Raw genomic sequence first — 20205 nt, 5'->3', positions numbered from 1 at the left:
AGCAGAAAGTATAGCTCTATACACTTCAGAATTCATCCTACTACTATCAGCAGTCGCATGATCAATAAACACAACTGACGCAGTTCCACTGGCAGCCATACACGCCCATGACATAACACTCCCTCCACCATGTTTGACAGTTGATGTGGTATGCTGTGGATCATGATCCCTTATTTTCCTTCTCCATACTCCATAGTTAATCTTTTCACAGGAATGGTCAAGCCTTTTTTTTTTTTTTTTTTTTTAATCTAAGTCTAATCTGCCCTTTCTGTTCTTGAGTGTTACCAGTGGTTTGCATCTTGAGGTAAACCGCCTTCATTCATGAAGGCGTCTCTTGATTGGCCTCCTTCACTTGCATCCATGCTTCTTTGGACCGCATGTTGAGTTCCCATGAACAGCTACCAAATGTAAATTCAACACTTGGAATTAACTCCAGATCTTCTATCTTCTTAATTTATCATGAAATAACAAGGAAACAGGCCACAAATGGCCATGAAACCTCTTATTAGTTGACTGTTTGATTACTTTTGATCATGTGAAAATGGAGGGACTCAAATAAATGAGCAAATAAATGATTGTAATACCTAAACGGGTAATACAATATTTTTGTTAAACCCCTTGAATTAAAGCTGAAAGTGTACACTTCAATCACATCTTCATTGCTTCATTTCAAATCCATTGTGATGGTGTTCAGAGGCAAAAATTTTGGACTTGACTGTATCTGGCACTGAAATATCTCCATGATTTTAAAGCACTTTAATTTGATTCACATCTAAATGTCTGTTTTCAAGAGCAGAGACATGTTCAGCAGACAGCTCATAGAATTATAGCTGGAAGCCACTTTTTGTGTTGCATATGGTGCACAGATTGTGCTTGGTTTGGCCCTCTATCCTCCTTCGCCCTCTGCTGGCTGCTAGCATGACTTTAAAGTACGTAGTCATGTAACAAATCTCTACATACATATCTATGTGATCATACAACCATCCATACATCCATTTTCTGTACTCTCTATCCTACACAGGGTCACAGGGGAGCCTGGAGCCTCTCCCAGGAGACTCAGGATCACAAGGTGGGGGACAACTGATTTCAGGGCACAATTGCACACACTACTGACAAGTTAGAAATGCCAATCAGACTACAACACATGTCTTTGGACTGGGGGAGGAAACTGGAGTACTCGGAGGAAACCCCAAATCACGGGGAGAACACGCAAACTCCACACTCACAGGGCGGTGGCAGGATTCGTACCCCCAACCCTGGAGGTGTGAGGCAAACCACTGAGCCTTATGTGATCATAAGACTACATAGCAGAGTTTGCCTTGTCTGGTTTGGTTATTGTTCTGCCCCTTTCTAACTCTGTAGGGAAAATACAACTATTTCTCTATGTTACAAAGGAAGTTTAATGTAAAGAATTGGAGTATCTGTGACCTAATCTTGGTCTGAGGCACCAACCCTGTGCCATCCACCTTTTTAACAGAGCCAAGCAGTCTCATTTGATTGGAGCTGAAACTACAGGAGCTAGGTTGCTAATGATAACTCTGATCAAGTCATACACAGTAAAACATAAACAGATGTATAGGGAGTATGTACTGTTCTGGTTTTCGGTGTCTCTCGCTATTCACGTGTTAATATCTGAGCTATTACGCGTTTATCCCTCTCTCTACACCAAGACAACCAGGAAATCGACTGTATACGTGAAAGTGAGGTACGCAGCTGTGTACTACACAGCACCCCACCCCCCACCCTCACCCTCACCGCCCCCCACCCTTGGAACGTCACTGATTTGCCGCAGTGTTGTGCGCATTGATACAAGAATCCCTGTTAATCACGACGAAGCACGACTTCGGTTTGTACTGTGTGCTTCCGCCGCCCTCTCACCAAAGATATTGTATTTTGCAGCTTAAAACTCGAGACGTTCTTGCATTCGTACGCAAATTACTGTAGATGGTGTATGCAGTTTATTTATAGCTATAGAAATGTCTTATTTTTTTTGCTTATACGAATCCTTTAAATCGGTCAGCTAGGGACTTTTTTAAAAAATTTTTTTATAACAAAAGTAGTCCCGCCCTCATCCGCCATTTTGTTATAGGCTATTGTTAGCAGAATAACTGCGATGGTGAAAGTAAGAGCTAGAATAGCCGATTTTCACAAATCTTGCAGTTTTATTTGGACCTGTACAGACACCAATTAGTATTACTTCAACGTTAAAATAACCGATAATTATTTGACGTGGTGTCTGCTTTGTGCTCGTGGCTTGAATCAATATATGTTTTTTTTCCATTTAGCTGATTCGCGTTGCTAGCTAGCTAGCTAGAGAGGGAGCTGCTCGGTTCATTTGGTTTAACGTTACAACATTGTCTTTAATGCTGTAGCTGGGCTTTTTAATGTTGCTTAACTGATTAGGTGCCACACACAGCACTTGTGGTCGTATTTATTTGAACTAGTAGCTTATTTATTGTCACACTGACGACCAGTCTGCAAGACCCGAAGACAGGCGGAGAGATGGCGAGCTCGGTGGGAAACGTGGCCGACAGCACAGGTAAACTGGACAACAAGCTCCTTTATTACACTCATAGCAATTGAATTTTCTAGTGCTTAACACTACTCGCACACAGTAGTCTAAACACAAGCAGGCGACACAAATCATTTTTGGCTTTGTTAACTATCTGGAGTGAAAGCTGGTTAGTGTTGACGTCATTTGCCCCCGTTTGATAGTGCCCGGTTACACACGAACTAACCTGCATGGTAGCTCTTATTGTTTAAGCGTGAACAAAATCTATGAACGATGAGGAAATCATTTTGTTAAACAACTTTACTCCTCGCTTCTTATAAAAGTTTATAGGTTAGCCAAAACAATGCAGCTACCGAGCATAGCAAGGTCAGATTTTAATCTAGTATTTCTGTTAGATTTAATGCTAATAGGATAATAATCCAAGTACACCCTTTCAGAGAGCAACAAACTTACAGTTCTTAAGAATAATCTGACATTGTAATTTGTAGTTTTTGCCTTCTGACTGAAATATTCTTTACATTTTGTCGGTATTTCGTCTTGAATGACATCGAATATCAGTTGATGAGAAAATGAAATAGAATGTTTGCACTTTTATATATTAACTTAAACATGCATCAACAACAAGTGAAAACTGCCCTTGATGTGAAAACCCGATCTTCTAAAATATTACAATGAATATGTTTACATGGACAGCTGTAATCTAATTATTGACCTTATTCTGAATAAGACGGTATTCTGATAAAGGTGTTTACATGAGTTGCTTTTAGAATACCCCTTTCATGTTCCCGTTTGACATGTTATAGAGCATAGATCGATTAACGGCACGTGTCATTACGCCACGCCACACCGTCTGACGTTCCCTCCAGAATTACACGTATCGACATACAGTTCGTCTTCGTTATGGTACCGTATACAGTTCTGAGTGCTTAATTTTTCATTTTCCGAAAGCTTAAAGTGCAGTTAATTATTTATCATGCTGTATGTGCAAATGGACGACTGCTTGAAGCCGTGGGCTGCATCCGAAACTGCATACTTGCCTACTATATAATAGCCGAGATACATGTATTTCGCCTATTATATATTAGGTAAGTACGCGGTTTCGGACGCAGCCGTGCTCTTGTTTACCGTAAAACGGTTGAGCGCTGCTGTGTGTGTACGGGTCCTGTTGCAGAATGCGGTGAAAACTCCCACACGACGTTAATAGTGTGAATAAGGTGTGTACATGTCTGTAATTCACGTCGATAATGCGACTAAAACAGGAATACTCCACATGTCTTAATTTGATTTGTGTTTACTTCGAGTATGATTTTAGCCGGATTAAGGTAATCAGAAATCACTGTTCACATGCTAGTTTCTTAATCCGAGTATCGTCTTAATCAGGGTAATATCGGATTATTGTTGTCCATGTAAACATACTGAATGAGTACACTACTGTAATGCAATATTGTGAATTCTTTACGCTTTAGTTATCCGTGTTACAGAAAAAGAGTGTATTCACACACAAAACAACAAAATGATCGTCTTAAGCGTATAAAATGTATCCATGGTTGCGATGGTGATGATAAAGGTGAGAAATACTTTTCACTAATGCATATACACATCCTTTAAGTTACAGAGCAAACACGTCTATGGTTATATATGTGCAGGATAAAAAATCAATAAATAAAAATGAATGCGACCACTTTTTTTTTTGTGTGTGCTCGCAGTATAAAGGGATTTGGAAAAGTGAGTCATCAGTAAGCAGTCAAGGAAATAATTCCTGCTTGATGACCTGCATAATTTACAGACCTATCACTTGTCATGGTTGATAAATAATAATAGTTAATTGTTATTAATTATTATTATTTTGTCACCTGTGCGTATAGTTATTTAACGGAAATTCAAGTATAAGCCAGTGATGAGGTTTTGGAGCAGTAGCAAATAATAATGCTGGGCTATGCGAAGGAAAGAATTTCACTGTGCCGTGACCAATAAAGACTCCTTAATCATTACTCATTAATAAGCTGGATATTTAGAAATAAAGAAAGTACTGAATTTGTTACTGTGATTATTATTCATAAGTGGCCAAGTGCTGGCTGGCGCATGGCATTAAAACACATCTCAATCCAGAGATGTGGATTAAGCGTGTATACACATGCAGGAGCACACAACCTTGTTCAATATTTGTTTTTCTATGTTTTCCTCAGATGGTTGTAATGGAGTTGATTAATGACTATCGGCTTTTGTTTGGCATCAGTACTGTTTTTTGTTCATTCTCATACCCCTCCTCCCCACCCTCCACCAGCACCCCTTTTCAAACTGCATCTTCTATTATTTAAAGGATGAGTTCAGTATTTGACTCGAGTACAGTCAATAGTGTATTCTGTGGTCATCGATAAACAGGACTGATCTTGACAGAAGTACATCGGTCCAACGTGGTTGTGCTAACTCCTGCGTATGAACACGGTCTAAAATTGCACTGTCTGTCTGAATTCATCCTTTAAATTGTTTTCTATTTAATAGATTTTTTCTTCTTTTCATCATTTGTGAATGAGTTTCTCTGAATAAAATCTTTAAACAAAGTTTAAAGGTAATAAAGGTGTAGTACAAGAGAGACTCAGTCATGATTAGCATGTTTGTTTGTTTTTTTTTTTAATGTGATGCTCCTATTTTTAGTAAGCATGATTATTTGTCATCTCAGTTCTTATCATTTTTATTTTTTGCCTCATTTCCATTTTTGCTAACATCTTGTTTCCCCCTCCTCCTTTCGGGTTGTGTTGGTGCCACAGAACCAACAAAACGTATGCTTTCCTTCCAAGGGTTGGCTGAGCTGGCACACCGCGAGTACCAGTCAGGCGATTTCGAGGCGGCAGAGCGCCACTGCATGCAGCTGTGGCGGCAGGAGCCAGACAATACCGGTGTTCTGCTGCTGCTTTCTTCTATCCACTTCCAGTGCCGCAGGCTCGACAGGTAAGACTCTTTAGGAGGACTGGTGTCTGTTCTGAGGGCTTCCAGAGGTGCATCTGCACTGCCCCTTCCCCCGGGTGTGAAATGAGACACATGTTACTCTCAGTTTGACCTGTTGGATCTTTTCTCCTGAATGCTTGGTTTTTGCAGCAATGTTTGGCTTCTAGTTCATTTAGAAAATATATGTTTTTTTGCCTTTTTCCTGGAACGCAGGTCTGCTCACTTCAGCACTCTGGCCATCAAGCAGAATCCCATGCTTGCCGAGGCCTACTCCAACCTGGGCAACGTGTTTAAGGAGCGCGGTCAGCTGCAGGAGGCGATCGAGCATTATCGCCACGCACTGCGCCTCAAACCGGACTTCATCGATGGCTACATCAACCTGGCAGCGGCTCTGGTTGCAGCGGGAGACATGGAGGGTGCTGTGCAGGCTTATGTGTCTGCTCTTCAGTACAACCCAGTAAGAAATCACGCAGCTTATTTAATATCATTCCAAATTACAGACGAATTACACAGAGCAGCTCTGTAGTTAAAAAATGGACTTTTGTTTTTTTTTGCAGGATCTGTATTGTGTTCGCAGTGACTTGGGCAACCTTCTTAAAGCTCTCGGGCGTTTGGAAGAGGCAAAGGTCTGTTTTGACATGTTAGTGTGTGCATGGTGTCCAGAGTGATTTTTTTTTGTTTGTTTTTTGTTTATTCCGTTTTCTTTGCTAGTTAATTTTGAGTTCCCTCATCTTAAACTCTTTTAATGCTGCACTTTGGGAGTGAGTGCTTCTTTGATCCTAAACAAAAACACTAAGACCTCTTTCTGCTTTCTAGACATGTGCTTTCTACTCTTTTTCTTCCTACCTTTACACATGTCCTTCACTTCAGCTCCACACCCCACCAGTCACTCTGCTGTTCAGAGAGTAACAGATCTAGCTAGTGAAAAACAGCTAGTGACATTAGTTCCAAAACAGCTAGTGACAATAGTTCCAAAGGGCAAACAATGATCCCAGTAACACCACCATCAGGCTATCTCTGATTTAAGACCTGAAGCACCAGCCACTATCATTACAATCACAGGGAACTCTTTACCTTCAGTAACAACACCCCCCCCCCCCCCCCCCCCCCCATTTTGGTTTAAACTTTTCTTTCTTTTTTTTTTTAATTACACGACAAAAGTAGAGTTCCCCACATTCTCTCCATTGCCATCTTGCTGCCCTCTCTCACTCCTTCTGCTTTGCTGTCTTTAAACACTGTACTTCATTCTGATCTAGTTTCTCAGTCAGTGCCCCTTTACACAGGAAGAAAGGCTGGGTTCTTCTCTCTTTCACCAAAGGGGAATTTTTAAACAGAAATTGTTGTTCTGGCATGTTTTTTTTTTTTTTTTTTTTTCCTTCCTTTTTTTTCTTTTCTTTAGAGTTATGGAGGGATTATGCTGGCTCGGTCTTGAACAAAACACACTGGATTTGATATGAAGTTAGTGTTATTTGCTATGCTGAAAATAAGATGGCTTCCAACCCAGAGATATCTTTCATTAATTCAACAAACTAATCAGCATTTATTCGCACCTTTTTGGATGACGCTGTAGGTTTATTTATTTGAAAAAATTTTCACCCACAAATAAAAAGGCCTTACTTGGCTCCTAACTGGGCCAGTGTGGTCCTTAACTGTGGGATTTGTGGGAGAGATTAAAGTCGCAGAGAAAGTTTCTGCTTGTCGGTTAGAAGCCCTCTTATTTGTTGCCTGAGGGGGGAGGAGTGGGGAGGAGCACCTGGGTTCCAGCACCCCTCCATGTCCGCTCTGTCGCTCTGACCCCCCGCGCGCTCGCTCAGGGCCCGTGGAGTCTGCGCGCTCCGAGCTGCTTGCCTGACCCTCCAACCCAAGCGTACTGATACCCTTTAAGGGCTCCACAGTGTTTTTGTTGTAAATAAATATGTTCTCCATGTTAGGATTTAAATATCCTTATTTTTCTTTTTTTCCCCCATTTAGATTGGCTTAGTAGCATTTGGGAGGTTTAGGTGGCATCGTGTCGTCGACGACACTGTGACGTTAGCCCTGGGCCGTGCCAGGCAGGCAGCTCCTTATATGCAGTCCACTGCACGCGTCAGATGCGATGTTAGAGAGAAAGAATTCCACGCGCAGCACAAAGCATTGACCTCTTTATTTCAGAGCTGTGGATGCTTCTAGATACAAATCATTAAACCACAGACTTTTTTCTTTACCCATCGGGCAGGATTCGAGAAGGCAGGACAGGATAAAACAAGCAATGTTTTAAACCATGTAAGAGTTTAAAAAAAAAAAAAGGAAGTAAAGAAAATGATGAAAGGAATGATTTTTCCCCCCACTTTTGTGTTTCCATTAATGCTATGATTAATATTATTCCTAAGGACATGTTTTCAGTTTATTTGGGGAAGATCAAGCCAGTTAGCCTCCCTCCTTTTACTGCCCTTTTAAATGGACGAATAAATATTTGAATGAAAAGTAACGCAAAGCCTTTCTTCTCTCCCATCCCTTCATAAGCATTTTTCTTCTCATTTAAAAGTTGAATTGCTGTTAAGTGCATGATTGAAAATTGAGTAGAACATTTTTATTACTACTTTTTCTTTTTTTTTTTAAATCCTTTTTGTTTCTGTGAATATTTTTTTTTTATTTTTTATATCCATATAAAGCGAATGTATTGAATGTCAACTTTTACTAACGCTCTTGTTTTCTTATTTTGTCTCTTTTGGTTTCTTCCACCACTGATATTGTTATTTAGAAGGTTTCAGGTGGGTGACACTATTCCTGCGTAGGTGCGGTCCGGTGGAAAGGAACACTAGGGCAGCATCAGTCCTCTCCTCTTCTTCCAGCTGCGGCCGCTACCCCCAGACAAAGTCCAAAAATATGGTAACGGGTTTGTAACTGCCAGCAAAAAAAAAAGACAAACTTCATGCCTGAGTTCTTCTGTCTTGTGGCTACCTTCGAAGAACAAAAGAAAACAACAGAGGAAAAAAAAAGTAACTGAAAAAAAAACCTAAATTTTTTTTATTTAAATTTCCTCTGTACAACTTAACATCGCCCAACGTAGTAATTAAAAGAAATATGGATTGCAGTAAGCAAACAGTAAGAACCCTCTAACTCTTACTTGTTAATTATTTTTTTCCTGTTGCTTTGGTTTATCATTTTGTTTTTCCTCTTGATTTGGAGTTGCAGCGTTCTGCTGAGCCGATGACGCGCTGTGAGTCTGCAGCGACGCATGGGTAGCGCAGCGAAAAATGCCCTCTATTGCGATTCAAAAGCGCCTGCGCGAGACAAACGCTCCCCTCCCCAATCCCCTCCCGGCCTGCAGACCACAGATCTGCCCTTCTAGCCCTCTAGCATGGCACCCAGTGGACCTCATTCCCAGCACAGGACACCATTGGCGAGCAATTCGTTTGGTCATGTTATCGCCCACCATAAAAGCCACAAAAGTCAAACGGAACCGAGCAGCCCAAATTGAACGCTGTCGTGTTCCCGAGGGTGTGTCGGCTCCAGAGAGTGTGCCAGTCCGGTGGGCTCAGGAGTGCCTGGGGCTTGAGGTCTGTGGTTTGCGCGCCGAGCCGGAGTTAGCGCAGCGAAAAAGCGGCGAGCGAATACAGTGCGACCACGGCGTGGCAAAACACAACGGCCTACCCGTGTGGCTTTTTTTCGCGCCTGCATTACAGGGACCTTCACCTACACTCCGCACAGGCATTTAAGGTTGTGACTGCAGTCTGGCGAAAACCGTCAGGGTTTCCGATTTGGTTTTTCACGTGTAGCCTTATGCCTTTAGTCACACAACAACACGCAACATTTCGGTTTCAGCGTATTGTAGCACGTCTCGTATACCACTTCTTCCAATGGTGAGACCATAACTGAAAAATGTCAGTCAGGGCGGAGGTGCTGGTCAGATTTGCGCAGCGCAGGGGAAAAACAAGCGCAGCAGTATGGTGCGCTCGCGAACCCACGCTGCAGACTCACTTTTTGCTTTATGGATTGCGGACTCTAACTCTGGTTTTCTCTGCCTTTTTTGTTTCTTCCTTTTTATTCAATCTCTTTTATTTTATTTTATTTTTTTTTCAACCCCTCCACATCTCCTCTGTCTATTCTATTACTCCTCTCTGCTCCTCTTCCTTCTGTCGTTTTCATTGTTAACCTGTTAAAGGCTTGCTACCTGAAGGCGATCGAGACTCAGCCAAACTTCGCCGTGGCGTGGAGCAACCTGGGCTGCGTGTTCAATGCTCAGGGAGAGATCTGGCTGGCCATTCATCATTTCGAGAAGGTGAGCGGGCAACATGCGCTCCCGTCCCTTAATAAAAGTAGCGTTTGTTTTTGACGTAAAGATGTAAAAATTTGTTGTCTGTCCTTTCGTTTGCTTTTTGCAGGCAGTAACCTTGGATCCAAATTTTTTGGACGCTTACATAAACTTGGGCAACGTTCTTAAAGAAGCTCGCATCTTTGACAGGTAAACTTTCGCTTTTTCGACACGCATTAATAAGTTATTTACTTATTTATCTTACATCATTGTTGGACCATGTACATCGTCTCACCATGTGTTGAGTTTTTAATCTATGGTGACATTGTTCCTTTCAGAGCTGTTGCTGGTTATCTGCGAGCCCTCAGTCTGAGCCCCAACCACGCCGTAGTCCACGGCAACTTGGCTTGCGTGTACTACGAGCAGGGTCTGATCGATCTGGCCATTGACACCTATCGACGTGCTATTGAGCTGCAGCCTCACTTCCCTGATGCTTACTGCAATCTTGCCAATGCTCTTAAAGAAAAGGGGAATGTAAGGAACTGTGTCTCTGTACATTCTGTTTTTGTTTAATTTATGATTTCTTCACAAAGGATTCCTTTTGCAGAATTATACAGCAAGAGAAATTAGTCTAATTACAATTCATACTTACACAACGCAAGTAAACCCACCTTCAGATTGGTGTGGAGCAAGAGCAAAATTATATTAGTAACAAATAAATAGTTTCTGTGGCTCAGGATATCAAGAATTATACTCATGACTGTGGCTTCTATTCAGAACCAGACTGCCTCAAAATTAAATTCAGTTTTTCTTCAGCAGACATAGGAATGTCTTTATTAGATATATTTATTCGAAAATGCGTCATAGTGAACAGTTGAAAGTTGCCATGTACGTGAACGTAAGACCAAACCGTCTGTGTCGTCAGGTGTCTGAGGCCGAGGAATGCTACAACACGGCGCTGCGTCTTTGCCCCACGCATGCCGACTCGCTCAATAACCTGGCCAACATCAAACGCGAGCAAGGCAACATCGAAGAGGCCGTCCAGCTCTACAGGAAAGCTCTCGAGGTAGGGGGTTCTGTAAGCATTCTCTTCCCTTCCTGTCTGCCGAAGCTAGCTAATGCACACTTATGTTCCAGAAGCGTGTTCTTGAAGACTCTGCGTGTGTTTGTGTGTTGAACAGGTGTTCCCAGAGTTCGCTGCAGCCCACTCCAACCTCGCCAGCGTCCTTCAGCAGCAGGGCAAGCTCCAGGAAGCCCTCATGCATTACAAAGAAGCGATCAGGCACGCTTACGTTTCTGCTTGTTGGTTTTTAAGATGACGTTTTTAGGCATTTGTGCAGAATTTTTACGTCTGTTCTTTCACCGGGAAACCCCTACAGGATCAGCCCCACCTTCGCCGACGCTTACTCCAACATGGGGAACACACTAAAGGAGATGCAGGACGTGCAGGGGGCGCTGCAGTGCTACACACGTGCGATTCAGATCAACCCTGCGTTTGCAGACGCTCACAGCAACCTGGCCTCGATACACAAGGTCATTTCCTAAAAAAACAACCCTTTGCTGTAAATTTATATTACATTACAACCCTTTTTTTTTTTTTTTTTTTGGTTCCGCGTAAGAACCCAAGTGAAACTCGGGCTTGGTGCCAATGTAGAAAGGGTCATAATGTGATCAAAGACACCAAGTAAATGTAATGAAGTATGTACCAAAGCGTGTGTATACGTTTGCTGGGTAATAAGAGTCGTGACACGTAATGCAGCGGTGCATTTTGAATATATCTGTACTTTTTGGCCCACAGGACTCTGGAAATATTCCGGAAGCTATTGCATCTTACCGCACTGCTCTAAAGCTGAAGCCTGACTTCCCAGATGCTTACTGCAATCTTGCTCACTGCCTGCAGGTATGCACATTTAAATATTTTCTTTTGTTTGCATACTCTGGAGATTACGCCCATTGACGAGCATAGTTTTACTGTTTTCACTATTGAGTACAACTCATGAGTATAATGTAGGCTATTTTCGACTGTTTCCTGACAATACGCAGGCTAGTACTTAGACTAACACTTAATATTTGGTTGCGTATTTCACCGATATCACCAAACTGTTGGGTTTTTTTTTCTTTTCTGTTGCTTTTACAGGCTTGTACTGCAGCTTATTTCAGTTGTTGTTTGTTTTGGGTGGGTTTCTCCGTTCAGTCTGCTCTTCGGGAGGTGAAATGCTGCTCAGTTGGGTTAAAGTCTGGTGATGGAATTGGTCGGTCTAAAACCTTCCACTTTATTGCCCTCATGAAGTTCTTTGTTGCGTTTTTTTTTTTTTTTTTTTGTCAATTCTAATCTGGCTTTCTGATTTTTACTGCTGATTGGTTTGGTATATCTTGTGGTATGGCCTCTATATTTCTGTACTTCTTCAAACGGTCGATTGTGATATCTTCACCCAGGCCCCTGTAGAGGTTGTTGAAAGAGAGGGTGGGTTCAAACAAAAGGTGCCATGTTCTAAGTTCTTTAACACACATCGATGTAAATATGAAGAAATGAAAGCTGAAATTCCGAACTTGTATTCATCTTTTGAAGCCAAATGTTTTCAACGTACAGCAAAAAGAATAGAATTAGCCACGCTGTTCCAATACTTTCAGAACAGGCTATGCTTACAATTATGGCTAATTAAGAACCATAACCATCATCGTTTAAGATTGGATATTCAGGTTACTTATTGGGAAACAATGATGATTATTTGAAGCCTGGAAAATGTTCTGGCCAGCCTGATTTAATTAAATTTCTCAGTGAGCATAATAGGATTTAAAAAAAAAAAAGTTTTGTTGCATATGGTTACTGATTTTAATATGCAGTTATTGTCGCAGGTCATGAGGTTATAACCATTATCCGTTCCAGATCGTGTGTGACTGGACCGATTATGATGAACGCATGAAGAAGTTGGTTAGCATCGTGGCTGACCAGTTGGAAAAGAACCGTCTGCCCTCAGTGCACCCTCATCACAGCATGTTGTATCCTCTTTCCCATGGCTTCCGCAAAGCCATCGCTGAGAGACACGGCAACCTCTGCTTGGATAAGGTGAGTAGTCGGACTACAGTTTCGTAGGGTGAAAGATGCTTTGCGTAAGTTTCCTCTTAAGTTGGTTATGCTTTAGTTAATATATTTGGTTAGTTCAGTAGCTAGCTAAGAAAAAGGCTTTACAAGATACTGATTGAACACAATGATATTTGCCGGTAATTTATCACCAAAAAAATCATCAGAGTTTTTGTTTTACAGATCAATGCTCTTCATAAACCTGCTTACGAGCATCCCAAGGACCTGAAAGCAAGTGGAGGACGTTTGCGTGTTGGCTACGTCAGCTCGGACTTTGGCAACCACCCCACCTCGCACCTCATGCAGTCCATTCCTGGCATGCATAACTCTGAGAAGTTTGAGGTGAGTTTATAACTCAAATGCATGGTTTTGTTTTAAAAAAATGTATTCATGATTAATACAGGTGTACTGCATTAACGGTGGTTCAATTCGATTTCCAGGTGTTCTGCTACGCTCTCAGTCCTGACGACAGCACTAACTTCAGAGTCAAAGTGATTGCCGAGGCTCATCACTTTACTGATCTTTCCCAGGTCAGAACATGCAACGATAAAAGCATAGCCTTGGTTTTGTGTGCCGTTCTGATCACGTCGCTCACGTTTCCTGTCTTACTCTTTCGAATAAGATTACCTGCAACGGCAAAGCTGCAGACAGGATCCACCAAGACGGAATTCACATCCTGGTCAACATGAATGGTTATACCAAGGGTGCCCGTAACGAGCTGTTCGCCTTGCGCCCAGCTCCCATCCAGGTAATAAACCGGCGTAAATAATTCACGTATATGTGATTTGTACGTGTTTTTTTTTTTTTTTTTTTTTTTTTTTTTTTTTTTTTTTTTTTTTTTTGGGGTGAATAAAACGGGTTTCTCAAACTCCTCAGGCTATGTGGCTCGGCTACCCGGGCACCAGCGGAGCTCCCTTCATGGACTACATCATCACTGATAAGGAGACATCTCCGGTTGAAGTGGCCGAGCAGTATTCTGAGAAGATGGCCTACATGCCTAACACATTCTTTATCGGGGATCATGCTAACATGTTCCCGCACCTCAAGGCAAGAGAAACGTTTATGGATTTCTCCAACCGATATAATACCGTTCTATAAAACGTTGAAGATTTTTGAGCGTTTTTGTTTACGCTTTGCAGAAAAAGGCCGTGATCGACTTCAAGTCCAACGGACACATTTTTGACAATCGCATCGTGCTGAACGGAATCGATCTCAAAGCCTTTTTAGACAGCCTGCCGGACGTCAAGGTCATTAAGGTAAGCAAGGAACGTTTAAAAATTTATCCGACACGCTTTATTGCCTTTTAAGGTGACCGCATTGACGACCACGAAACCTTTTTTCCCAGATGGAGTGCGACAGCCAGGAGTCCACAGATAATAACGGAGCCCTCTCCATGCCAGTCATCCCTATGAACACGGCCGCCGAGGCCATCATAAACATGATCAACCAAGGCCAGATCCAGGTCACCATCAACAGTTTCACAGTCAGCAATGGCTTGGCTACCACTCAGGTACTTTCCTAATAAATGTCTGTACTTCAAATCACACTTGAGACCCCTACTGCCTGAGGAATTGATTTGCTTCCTGCTGTTGGGTTTTATTATCTGCTGGCAGTGTTCTTATTCCTTGGGATTTTGCTGCAGGACTAACTAGGCTTTTCAGGCTGGCACGAAAATGAAAAGGTTCCTAGCGGATAAATAAACTTACTTGATTTTGTCCTGATTGACAGTTCAATCTTGAATATGAATATATATTGGCATTACAGCAAGTCCAGTAAGTATTATTTTCTCTTGGCACTTTGCTAACGCAAGGTGATTTGGGTTCTCTAGACAATGATGCCGAAACTAATTTCCTTAATCCACACTCACGAATCCATCCATACATGTCCTGATCTGGTGCTTGAATCAAACATGGAAGATCCATCTACTAAAGCTGTTCCTTAGTGGACAGGGATGCAATATGTTTGTTGTTGATGTTGTTGTTTTTCAGATATTTACTGTCGAGGAGGTTGTAGTATCTGGGACTGTAGCTTTGCAGGTATGACAAACTTTCGTAGGGCTGCAGCTGTCGAATATTTATCAGTTTTGAACATTAGTGAATATTTGAATATTCCTTAAGGTGGAGGTCAAGACATTAGGTCATATGTCATCCGAGGTGCAGAACCTCATTAAATCTACACTACCGGTCAAAACTTTAGACGCACTCTCTTTTTATTTTTTTCACCCCCATATTTTAGAATAATAACAGTCATCAAAACTCTGGAGTAACACAAATGGAATTATGGGAATTATGTTGTGATTTTAAAAAAATAATCCAAAATAAATCTAAATACTTTTATACTTTTTTTTACTTTTGTAAATAAAATGTTAGTTTTCTAATGAAAGAAATGAATACATCGGCACGACTATATTTTTGTCAACAACACCGATTTCAAACATTTAATCATACACCTTCAGATCTAAAGGTTTTTAAGATCATGAGAAACATTTCAGTCGAGTGTCCCCAAACTTTTGACCGGTTGGGTAAATAAGCAACATCCTAGGAGTAAGTCGAGCAGATTCACGACCTTCTTTGTGAATATTTGTAATCAATAAACGTATCCGAATTTAATTGCAGCCCTACACTTGAGCTGATTGTGAAGATCACACCGTGAGCGTGCGGTAACTAATCTGCCTCGGGTTTTTCTCTGCTCACCTGCGTCTCTTACAGTGCTGTAGGTGGCGCTGAACGTTCGGATTACATCCTCAGATATAACCAAGGGAAAGCTCACCTGAAAGCTTTTCTGAAGTGTTCTCGCTCGTTCGTGTTCAACTAACAATTTCATTAGTATTGGAGAAGATCTGTATATGTTATGCTTTGTTTGCCTAGATATTTTATATTGTAGTGTTTAACTGCATATGTAACACGGAGGCCGTATTTATATAAAATTATTATACACTTGTTTGTTTTAGTTTTCCAAATGTCAAACTAGTTACAATTGTGGTCTTTTTAATGTAATGGCCAACATATACTGCTCACAGGCCAACAGACAGGTGTAGGCCAGCTCCAGAATTATTGGCACCCTTGGTAAAGATGTGTGAAATACATGTTTGTGGTTAATTAATCTGAGAGAAATCCAACACTGAATTGAAATAAATCTATTTTTAAACATATGCTTTTACGTACATTTCTTTCCATTTTATATGTCTGACTGTGTTGTCTCTGTAGCATGCTGAAGCTCAGTCTGAATGCTACTTAATGTGCATGAGATCTGAAAATCTGTTTGACAGAAATCTGGTTTTCTTTTCTTTTTTTTTCCCTTCTTTCTTTTTTCCCCCCTCCCCCAAAAGATCAATAACAAGGCTGCAACAGGAGAAGAGGTTCCTAGAACAATTGTGGTGACCACTCGCTCTCAATATGGTCTGCCCGAGGACTCTATTGTCTACTGTAACTTCAACCAACTCTACAAGATTGACCCCCCAACTCTGCAGATGTGGGCTAATGTAAGCACAGCCAAGCAGTATTCTTGCAAGCTCTTTATTCTTTTGTGTGTCACTAATACAAAAGTAGGTACATTGGTTCCTCATTCTTTCTCTGTTCTACTTCAGATCCTGAAACGTGTGCCGAACAGCGTTCTGTGGCTGTTGCGCTTCCCGGCCGTGGGCGAGCCCAACATCCAGCAGTATGCCCAGAGCATGGGCCTGGCTGCCAGCCGCATCATCTTCTCCCCTGTTGCCCCTAAAGAAGAGCATGTGAGGCGTGGCCAGCTGGCTGATGTCTGCCTCGATACTCCTCTCTGCAATGGCCATACCACTGGCATGGATGTGCTCTGGGCTGGCACCCCGATGGTCACAATGCCAGGTCAGTGTGTTTAGTCATGTAGATTTAGATTTCATTAATGACCTCGCAGAAACATTTATTCATGTGCTGGCTTCCTGGAATAATAAAAAGAAATTAACCTTTTTTTTGTCCAAACAATTGGAGAAACCACTTACCTTCCCTACAAAAAGTACTCTCTCAGAAACTTAAAATGCAATTAATTGTTCAGTTTTCAGAACCCTATCGTTGCCTTTGACCATTTCCTGTTTCTCTGTTTGATGCATTTTAGGTGAGACACTTGCCTCCCGCGTGGCTGCCTCTCAGTTGACTTGCCTCGGCTGCCCCGAGCTCATCGCACAGAGTCGGCAGGAGTATGAAGACGTGGCCGTCAAGCTCGGCACAGACATGGACTAGTAAGTCAACTTAACCGGCGTATCTTAATGCAGTCCGTGAATATCTACATACGTTAGCTAGGATAGCGATTTCTTTAGTCGTAAAAAAGGCTACGTCTTGGTTGTATCTTTTCACTATCTTGCAGCACTTCTCAGTCTAATAGCTAATAATATTGGATTTAGCAGTTCGTGTGTGTGTGTTGCACACTCACCAGCCTATAGTCACTGCTTGAGTCACTGTGTGTGTATAATGCAATTTGGGTGGTGGTGTTTATTCAGCCTTTTATGCAACTCTTTTTATCACGGCCTTTTTATATGTAGTATCTGAAACTCGCATTGCTGTGTTATAAATACGATGTTTAATCTTTCATCCGTATCCAGTTTTCTGCTTCCTCCGGAATCTCCTATATGAAACTTGTAGCATACTTTAAAAACGCCCCGTCCCTTGTTTTCTCTCCCGCAGCTTGAAGAAGATCCGATCCCGCGTATGGAAGCAGCGTATCTGCAGCCCGCTCTTCAACACTAAGCAGTACACCGTGGACTTAGAGCGCCTCTACCTGCAGATGTGGGAGCACCACGCAAGCGGCGGCAAACCCGACCACCTGGTGAAGATGCAGCTGCTCGACAGCAGCGAAAGTGCCTGAGCTTGCCCCACCTCTTTCCCCTCCACGCTTCTTTAGTTTTCATCAGTGTCAGAGACTCTATAGAGCCTGCTTTTCAGCACCATCACCGTGATCCTGACCCTTCAGCCACAGATTTGGTTTCTGTGAGCCAGCGAGGAGAGCGTGATGATTGGACCTCCTTCACTGAGACTTACAAACAACCCCCACCCCACCCCCAAATATTATCACGTTCACACTGGCTTCACTTCCGCTGCTTCTCTGTTCTGCTTGGGTGTGGACTTTTGAAGACAGAGCAATCTTGTGTGACCTTCGTGTCTTTCAATGAAGGTTTTTTTTTTGTTTTTTTTTTCCTTAAGCGTCAGAGGGACAGTGTTGAACTTCAACACTTTGGTATGTTGCTAAAAACGAATGATTGGCTATAACATGCGAATGTGAACATTTGCCTTTTTAGTTAGCAGATACGTTTCTTTATATGTTTTATTCTGTTCATCATGACTTGGAATAGATGTGTGTGAATTGTAACGATTCTCCAATGATTTTTTCCTTCATATTTAGTAATGCGGAATATGTTCAGTTCTATTGTTTCATCAAACGTGCCCAGAATGTGTATGGAGAAGCTAGAATGAAGACGACCTCACTGCATATCTGATAATAGTCTGCGGACTATCCTAGTATTCATCCTAAATGCTAATTTGTTTTTATTATTTTTTACCAGAAAGGTTCGAGGTAAGTATTTTCTAAGTTCATCGTTTTGTACACTGTCTTCCTATCGATCATTTTATTTATGCTCTGTCAATGAAATTGCAAGGCTCTCTTACACAAACTGAAATAAAGAAATGTGGCAACCCCTCAAATTTGGTTTTAATTTTAACTGACTGTTAATACTAATTTTAATTCAGGACTGTTAATTGTAGGAATTAAGGTGCTGGCTTAATGTTATTCAGTAGTCCTTTGTTGTTAATGTTGTTAATCTTGTTGCAGCAGTATTGTGAGTTTTTGGGTGGAATTGTGAGCCCAAAAAATAGAATAATAATTTCACAAACGTACAGGAATTCCTCAAACATCTCCGCAGACGAGTTTCATTTACCGTTTTTGTAAATTAAATTTGGTAGTAATCTAATCAGCACCGCCGTTGTTAAAAGATCATACTGACACATGAGTGATGTACTAGGGAGAAATCATATAGCCCTATCTTTATCAGCATGGTCAAGTCAGCTGTGATCGAAAGTGGGTGTAGAGGTGCATCTCAAAAAATTGGAATATCATGGAAAAGTAATAAAAAAAATTTCATTAATTTAATTAAAAACGGTGGAATTTCATGTATTCTAGGTTTATTACACGTAAAGTGAAATATTTCAAGCCTTTTTTTTTTGTTGTTGTTTTAATCTTATGGCTTACAGCTCATGGAAATCAAAAACACAGTATTTCAAAATATTAGAATAAAGAATTTATAATACAGAAATGTCAACCTGATAAAAAAGTATGTTAATTTATGCGCCGATACTCGGTCTGGGCTTTAATCCTTTTGCAGGAATTACTGCATCAGTGCGGCGTGGCATGGAGGCGATCATCCTGTGGTACTGCTGAGGTGTTCTGGAAGTCCAGGTTGTTTTGATAGCGGACTTCAGCTCGTCTGTATTGTTGGTTCTGGTGTCTCTCGTCGATTCTCTATGGGGTTCGGATCAGGCGAGTCGGCTGGACAATCAAGCACAGTAACACCACGGACAGTAAACCAGTTACTAGTAGTCTTGGCGCTGTGGGAGGTAGCAAGTCCTGCTGGAAAAGGAAATCAGCATCTCCATAAAGCTCATCAGCAGTTGGATGCATGAAGTTCTCTAAAATCTCCTGGTAGACGCTGCATCGACTCTCGACTTGAGAAAACACACTGGACCAACACCAGCAGATGACATGGCAACCCAAATCATCACTGACTGTGGAAACTTCACAGTGGACTTCAAGCAGCTTGGATTCTGTTCCTCTCCACTCTTCCTCCAGACTCTGGGACCTTGATTTCCAAATGAAATGCAACATTTACTTCCATCTTCCCTGTTTATTGTGGTTGTGTGTACTGAACCAGACTGAGAGATTAAAGCCTCAGGAAACTTTCGCAGGTGTTTTGAGTTAATTATCTGATTAGAGCTCTTCTCAGGTCTACATTTCTGTATTATGAATTCTTTATTCAAATATTTTGAGATACTGGATTTTTATTTCCATGAGCTGTAAACCGTAAGCATAGCGATTAAAACAACAAAAAAAAGCTTCAAATATTTCACTTTATGTATAATGAATCTATAATATATGAAAGTTCCACTTTTAATTAAATTACAGAAAAAAATTCACTTTTCCAAGATACTCAAATTTTTTGAGATTCACCGGTACAGACATGGGTATTATGGTAACCACCTGGTGCATGGAGGGGGGGGAAAGCTACCGCTTGTCTCTTTTAGGTCAAATGTATACACTAGATATGTTTATGTTGCACATTTACTTACCACTGTGTTCAACGTCATCCTAAACGAGGACAAATCATTTAACTTTGTTTTGCACAAGGTTCACTCATGTTCATTTTTGCATAAGATTGTTCAATGGAAAGAATCCGTCTTATGTAAATATTCAAAA

The 20205-nt window shown here is 41.4% G+C and overlaps 1 protein-coding gene across 5 annotated transcripts; it reads left to right on the top strand.

The window, feature by feature from the left end:
• Positions 1-2077: 2077 nt before the first annotated feature.
• Positions 2078-18440, top strand: ogt.1 (O-linked N-acetylglucosamine (GlcNAc) transferase, tandem duplicate 1). 5 transcript variants are annotated; one of them, XM_017473740.3, is made up of 23 exons: positions 2078-2539; positions 5311-5461; positions 5672-5915; positions 6016-6084; positions 9603-9719; positions 9823-9902; positions 10031-10226; positions 10618-10758; positions 10874-10974; positions 11072-11225; positions 11491-11592; positions 12580-12759; positions 12958-13116; positions 13215-13304; positions 13397-13522; positions 13651-13821; positions 13914-14030; positions 14120-14284; positions 14763-14810; positions 16103-16255; positions 16361-16613; positions 16861-16984; positions 17427-18440. In XM_017473740.3, exons 1-23 carry the CDS (start codon positions 2503-2505, stop codon positions 17605-17607), a joined length of 3159 nt encoding a protein of 1052 aa, XP_017329229.1. In that variant the 5' UTR covers positions 2078-2502; the 3' UTR covers positions 17608-18440. The 5 variants fall into 5 exon arrangements, with proteins under 5 accessions (XP_017329229.1, XP_017329228.1, XP_017329231.1 ...); XM_017473739.3 differs by having other exon boundaries at positions 5281-5461; XM_017473742.3 differs by lacking the exon at positions 14763-14810.
• The last annotated feature ends 1765 nt before the right edge of the window (positions 18441-20205 follow it).

Source organism: Ictalurus punctatus, chromosome 8 (genome assembly GCF_001660625.3).
Source record: "Ictalurus punctatus breed USDA103 chromosome 8, Coco_2.0, whole genome shotgun sequence".
Lineage (NCBI taxonomy): Eukaryota > Metazoa > Chordata > Actinopteri > Siluriformes > Ictaluridae > Ictalurus > Ictalurus punctatus.
Note: the sequence above shows the minus strand (reverse complement) of the source record. Positions and strands in the feature narration are given on the sequence as shown.

Bases quoted from the DNA above. Each gene is read 5' to 3' on its own strand.
- ogt.1 (XM_017473739.3), top strand. From the start codon at position 2,503: ATGGCGAGCTCGGTGGGAAACGTGGCCGACAGCACAG. The intron at 10,975-11,071 runs GCACGCTTACGT...AAACCCCTACAG, and splicing joins CATTACAAAGAAGCGATCAG to GATCAGCCCCACCTTCGCCG. The intron at 13,117-13,214 runs GTGAGTTTATAA...TTCGATTTCCAG, and splicing joins ATAACTCTGAGAAGTTTGAG to GTGTTCTGCTACGCTCTCAG.